Below are 6,495 nucleotides of genomic sequence, written 5' to 3' on the forward strand. Positions count from 1 at the left end.
TGCAGTGGCAAGTAAGGTTCTGACTGTTGTCATCTTTACGACTGGGAAAAATATTTCAGTGTAGTCAATTCCAGCATGTTAGGTATAGCCCTTCACAACCAACCTGGCCTTCAGCCTTTCTATAGTACCATCTGCCCTATGTTTTATCTTGTACACCCACTTACATCCAATTGGTTTCTTTCCAGGTGGTAGAAGAACTAGGTCCCATGTGTGATTCTCATGTAATGCACTAAACTCTTGTGTCATGGCTGTCTGCCATGTAGGATTCATAGCTGCTTCTTCATAAGATGATGGTTCACGTTCATGAGAAATATTCATTACAAAAGACTGACTAGAAAATGTCAAATCCTCAGGGGCAATGTGACTGTTGTGTGCAAAAGAAGTACAAACGGAGAGTGAAGTGGGTTTGGGAGCAAGATGAATATAATCATTTAGGTAAGATGGTGTCTTATGAACTCTGGTGGACTTCCTAGGAACAGGGCCAACTTCAGGAGAAATAGAAGAAGGATGTGTTAGACTAGTAGATTCAACAGAACTAGATGTTACTGGTGATGATGGTTGGTGAACCCTTTGATCACATTGTTCAAGATTAGTATGAGAAGATGCAGGATCACACTGTGCATGATTAGGATGAGGTGAAACAGGATCAGGATATAATGAAGAAAAGGAAGGAACATCAGAATGGAAAAATGGAGATGCAGGAAAAGCAGAAGTATCTTTTGTCAGAGAATAAGAAGATATTGTCTCATGAAACACCACATCCCTGGACACATGAATCTTTCTAGTAGCTAGACTTAGTATTTTGTACCCTTTTGTGTTAGGAGGATATGCTATGAAGACATGAGGACTAGTCTTTGGGTCAAATTTGGTTCTTTGTGTTTTAGGTATGGTAGGATAACATAGGCAACCAAAGCTTCTCATGTGGGAATATGATGGTTTTAGCTAGTGTAATACTTCAGCAGGACATTTATTGTTCAAGGTATGTGAGGGTAGTCTATTGATGATGTAGGTGGCTGTTAGAATGCATTCACCCCAACACTTGATTGGCAATTTGGATTGGAAAATGAGTGCTCTGGCTGTTTCAAGGAGATATTTGTGTTTTCTTTCTACTACACCATTTTGTTGTGGTGTGTGTGGGCAAGTTTTCTGATATATGATACTTTTGGATTGAAAAAAAGAAGTGGCTTCAGTGTTTGAGAATTCTAATCCATTGTCTGATCTGAGTGTTTTTACGGAGGTCTGAAACTGGTTTTCAACCATAGAGATAAAGGATTTGACTACATATAAGGCATTACTTTTACTGCTCAAGAGATGAGTCCATGTGGCCCTATTGTAATCATCTACTAAGGTGATGAAGTAATTAAAGTTATTGTAGGTCTTGGTGTGGTAGGGTCCCTATAGATCAATGTGTAACAAATCAAAGCATTTGGCAGACTGGGTGGTTTTGGTGGGAAAAGGCAACCTGGATTGCCTAGCTATGGGACAGATTGGACAAAAAAAAGGTTGTTTGGTTGAGAACCTCACTGGTATCGAAGTTAACCCTCTCATCTTTACAAAAGGGACATGACCAAGTCTATAATGCCATAACAAGTCTGCAGCATTTGCATGAGATATAAGGGAAGTGTGAGTGAAACAGAAAGCACTATGTTTATTAGCAACAATTGTATTTCTTACAATAGGATGAGTAAAGCAAGAATCTCTAGCTTTAGTAGTAACAACAGAATTTTCTATATCAGAACTAGGGGAACAAGAATGGGAACTACATGGATTGAGTACATGAGATGAAAGACAAGGAAAAGTATGGTGGTTCTGTTGAGGAATGGAGTTGTTCTTTTGTAGGCACTGTGAGCAGAGAAAGTATAGTCCATCATGTATCCTACCAATCTCCAGAGGCCTCTTCAGTGAAGGGCCCTGCAGTAGACAGAGTGAGTTAGGGAAGGTAGTGACACAGTGAAGATGTTTGTTCAAAGAACTGATGGAAACTAGATTGTACTTGAATGTAGGTATTAAAAGAACATTAGACAATGTGATCTCAGGGGTTAGACTTACTTCTCCAACTTGTGTTACCTTAACTCTATAACCATTAGGTAATCTAACAAACATTAAATATGGAATGGTAATGATTTTGGTTAAATTGGTTTTATCAAAGGTTATGTGATGAGTAGCCCCTGAGTCTAGGATCCAGGAATCAGTTTTCGCTTTGAAATATCCACATGAAAGTTTATCAAAATCAACAGAAGAGTTGGAAGCAATTATACCTGCAAAGTTGACAGATCCATTGTTGGACTGTGGCTCAGTAAATGCAGATCCATCCCCCATGTTTCCTCCTTGAAATTGCTGCAGCATGCTGACCAAATGGTGATATTGTTCCTGAGACAGAGCACCTGCAGGACCACTCTAAGTGCTAGATTCACCCTTCTCTAGCAGATCTCCATGAACATTTGNAATTATTGAATTCTTTGCTTAGCCGAATCTTTTCGTACGTACCATGGCTTGCTCGTAGTTATGTATTACGACAATAAAATTAGACATTTAATCCTCAACCCTATCACCGGAGTACAAGTTAGCTTTCACATCCCGTATACTACTATTGTTGCACTTTTTTTTCATCCAGTCGCGAATGAATATTACGCGATTGGGGCAAGATTTCGGGAAGCAATGAAACAAGAATTCATATTGCTTAAGGTTAGCTCGATTTTGTCGAATGAAGTGGATTTTGAAAGGGGCTGGAAAAAGCTTAATTATAGATTGCCTACGGTTTGCCCTTCTCCTATTGTGAAAACAGATGCTATTTATTGGATGGTTGATGAAAAGCATCCAGCAAATGATGGTTCTTAGAAAAGGAAGGCGTGGTGTCATTCTGCGCAATAACTTGTCATGTTGAAGACATAGTAAAGATGCAATTCTGGTATCTGGAAGATCAATACAATTGGAGTCAAAGTAGTGAGACAATCATTCTTGATGATATGGGTGTTAGGCGATTTCCCTTTACTGATAGTATGCATTTTAATGTAAAAGTGGTTGGCACAGTAAATGGGGAATTGATAATTAGTTGGCTTACCATCTCCGGCTAAGAACTGTACGAAAGCTGGAGTTTGATAACATGACAGGCTCCCATGTGCTCATTCATAACAAAACCAACTTTTCTAATTTCAAAGGTATACGAAACTAAAATTGTTTAGGATGTGTCTGAATACAAGAGTTCGGCTGCAGATTATTTTCATTTCATCTCTCGAGATTAATTATTTAGCTTGGTATGTTATTTCTCACCAACTTACTGAGTTAGTTCTATTTATCATTTCATATATAGCAGTTGTTGTTTACTTCACGAGTTTAGGAAAACAGAGTCCCCTTACTCACTATAATTTTTGAATTGCCTCTTCTTTACTCAGATTCTAGTGGAAAAGACAGAAATATTAGCTCAATCTTATCAAGTTGATTTCAATGATATGTTTTATGTCAAATATATAAGTTGTAGAAAAGAGAAACATGTATCTATTTACAATGAGAAGTACAAACAGAAGATAAGTTGAGATTTTAGATATAGACAAGATCATGAGTACTAAATGAAACAGTTTCATTCTTTGTTGTCTTATATTCCAAAACTGAGCTTTGTAAACCTCTTCCGGAGGACAAATATGGATGGATATTCTGAGCACCATTTAGAGGAAATGCTTGTCATGTCATGTGTTTGCACATGAGGCTCACATTTCTCAACACTTAATTATGATCAATTAATACATATTTTCACCTTATTTAACCCTTTCACTTTTTCTTTTTTCTTTTATTTAATATAATATAATGCAATATGAGTCAGAGTTGCACTTTTATAGACGGCCAAATAAATCAAAGTTGCTTATCACGGGTTCCTCAGTACCGCTAATAAGTTAATAAAAATGAAAATGATTACTGAATAAATAATGCCCATAAAATCAGAAAGTTACAGAACATTCCGAATGGGCAATGGTTTTTAGAAAACGTTGTACAGTGATACCGCTCTGAATTTTGTATGTTAGTGTTATTAATCAGTGGTGGGGCTGCATAAAGTAGTCCTAGCAATAAAGGAACCAATCGCTTTGCTTAATAGCTAGCCCCCAAGTCCCAACCACCCCACTCTCATCCCATTGTTCTCTAGATCTAATCTATAAAGATTTTTTTGAATTCCCAACTTTTTTTTTAATCAATGGTTCACAGAGAAACAATGCTCCCTTATCTGTTATTGCTGCTTTTAGCACACGCTGGTTGGGTAACCACAGCAGATCTAGAAAATTATTCACTAGTTAAAAACATATTCATTTTAGCAGGTCAGAGCAACATTTCCGGCCGAGGCGGAGTGATTAATCACTCACTCCGTCCCGGTTTTGTTAATGAGTCGTGGGATGGTGTCATCCCACGTGAATGCGAGTCCAACCCATCAATCCTCCGACTAAGTGGAGGACTTAAATGGGTTGAGGCTCATGAACCCCTTCATAAGGACATAGATGTGAACAACACTTGTGGGATTGGTCCAGGAATGCCATTTGCCAATACAGTTTTGAAGAAAGATCCAAGTATTGGAGTAATTTGGTTGGTTCCTTGTGCTGTTGGAGGAACGAGTATTACTGAATGGGCTCCAGGCGGCTTCCTTTACAAGAATATGATAAAGAGGACAAAGGCGGCCACTCGAGGCGGCGGAAAGATCAGGGCATTGTTGTGGTTCCAAGGTGAGAGTGATGCAAAGACACTTGAGGATGCCAAAATGTATAAGGTCAGATTGGAGAGATTCTTCAAGCATGTGCGCCACGATCTGGAACTGCCTAATCTAACTGTTATTCAGGTATATCTTCTTTGAGAAAATTATTGGATATGCAAATACTATGAGTTTTACTAATTTCATCCATCTTTATTCCTAGCTTTGGTTTGCTCTGTTTTCCTTTAACAATCTTTTTGGAATTTGAAGTTGACAAGTCTTTTTTTTTGGTTTTAAAATTATAAAAATTGATAACTGTTTTTGGTGATAAATGTTGGTATTAAAATAAACTTTAAGATTGTGAGTTCGAATCTAAAATAAAATATGAGAATTACATAACTTCCCATTAACCCTTTTTTTCCTGATAACTACCTAGTCCAATTTCTCCTTTACCTTGTTAGGGTCACGATATCATATGTTATGATTTTGAATGACTTGTTATATGATAGATAAACAAGATTAAATTTATCTAAACATTCTTTTAAGGAAAATATTTGAATAAAAGAAAAATTCAAAAAAAAAATGTCGGTGCAGTGACTCATGAACGTGTGATCGTAATAATAAGACATATTTTGGGAAAATGAAAAAATTTTGGTAGAAGAGATAAGGTGGGTCCTAAAATGGTAGTGGGGATATTTTTTTTTTTTGGTGCAGGTGGGAATTGCAACAGCACTAGGGCCATACATGGAGTTGGTGAGGGAAGCTCAGCGAGAGATAAATATTGGGAATTTGAAATATGTGGATGCCAAAGGGTTGCAGATCGGGCCAGATTATACGCACCTTACTACTGCTGCACAAATTCAGCTTGGACAGATGCTCGCTGATGCCTTCCTCCGCCCCAATTAGATGTTGTTGACCTGCTTGGTTCACCTAAAAATAGCGTAATTTCAGATTTCGATTGAAAAATTGCAACTATTTCAGAAGAAATCAGAGGGATAGAAGAATGTTGTTACTCTTACTTCACATTTTCTCCCCAAATGTAACATTATTAAAAAGGAGTGAACAGCCTACAAATTTCACGCAGTGAGCCTATGCTTATTGTTTTCGTTCCTTCTCGAAACGAATATAATATATAATTGGTTTGCCTCATGTTATTTTATTTTCTATGTTTGTATGGTTTTTTTTCCTTTTACACACACATGTGGCAGTAGCATGCAAGTCAATTTTTCCCAAGTTTGTCTATTGGTGAATCTTTTGAAAAAATCGTCACATAATTTAGTGACTTTAGTAAGATAAAATTATTGCAATTTACTAATTATTGTTGATATTATGGTTAAAGTTTAATGGCCACACATGAAATTAATTCGATTGATATATTTCATCATAATTATTGCTTATAAGAAAATGAAAAGAGACGTCTTCCTTCCTAAATAGCAACTGAATTTGTTTAATTATATTAATCAAATTTGTGGGGATTAAATAAATTCTATTCTCATGGACAACTTTTTAAATTCCCTCTTTCTTTGCTACCAACAATTAGCTTTTGACTTAATTAGAGTAGCTGATTTGGTGAAACAAAGGATATGATCATATAAAGTCCGATATTACTAGAAAGGATAGTCGTAAACCTCTTATTGCAAAATTGTTTATATGTGAAAACCAATAAATATATATTCCACATATTTTGCTCTATGAACCCGGTGTATCACAAGTATAGCGTTCTCATACATTTTTATGTATATCACTGGTATATTTTATATAACTCCTTTCAGCTCCAAATTATTTTCAAATCACTTTAGCCATTTTTATTATCACTATATAATCCC

The 6,495-nt window shown here is 36.5% G+C and overlaps 1 protein-coding gene across 1 annotated transcript; it reads left to right on the forward strand.

Annotated features, from left to right (window-relative positions):
* Positions 1 to 3,987: 3,987 nt before the first annotated feature.
* On the forward strand, positions 3,988 to 5,734 carry LOC125868307 (probable carbohydrate esterase At4g34215). Its single transcript, XM_049548956.1, has 2 exons — positions 3,988 to 4,816; positions 5,384 to 5,734. The coding sequence occupies exons 1-2, from the start codon at positions 4,184 to 4,186 to the stop codon at positions 5,573 to 5,575; spliced, it is 825 nt and encodes a 274-aa protein (XP_049404913.1). The 5' UTR covers positions 3,988 to 4,183; the 3' UTR covers positions 5,576 to 5,734.
* Positions 5,735 to 6,495: the final 761 nt, after the last annotated feature.

This window comes from Solanum stenotomum, chromosome 1, assembly GCF_019186545.1.
Source record: "Solanum stenotomum isolate F172 chromosome 1, ASM1918654v1, whole genome shotgun sequence".
In the NCBI taxonomy this organism is placed as follows: Eukaryota; Viridiplantae; Streptophyta; class Magnoliopsida; order Solanales; family Solanaceae; genus Solanum; species Solanum stenotomum.

Coding starts and splice junctions, on each gene's coding strand:
- LOC125868307 (XM_049548956.1), top strand. CDS start 4,184: ATGGTTCACAGAGAAACAATGCTCCCTTATCTGTTATTGCTGCTTTTA. Junction 4,817..5,383: donor CTAATCTAACTGTTATTCAG/GTATATCTTCTT, acceptor TTTTTGGTGCAG/GTGGGAATTGCAACAGCACT.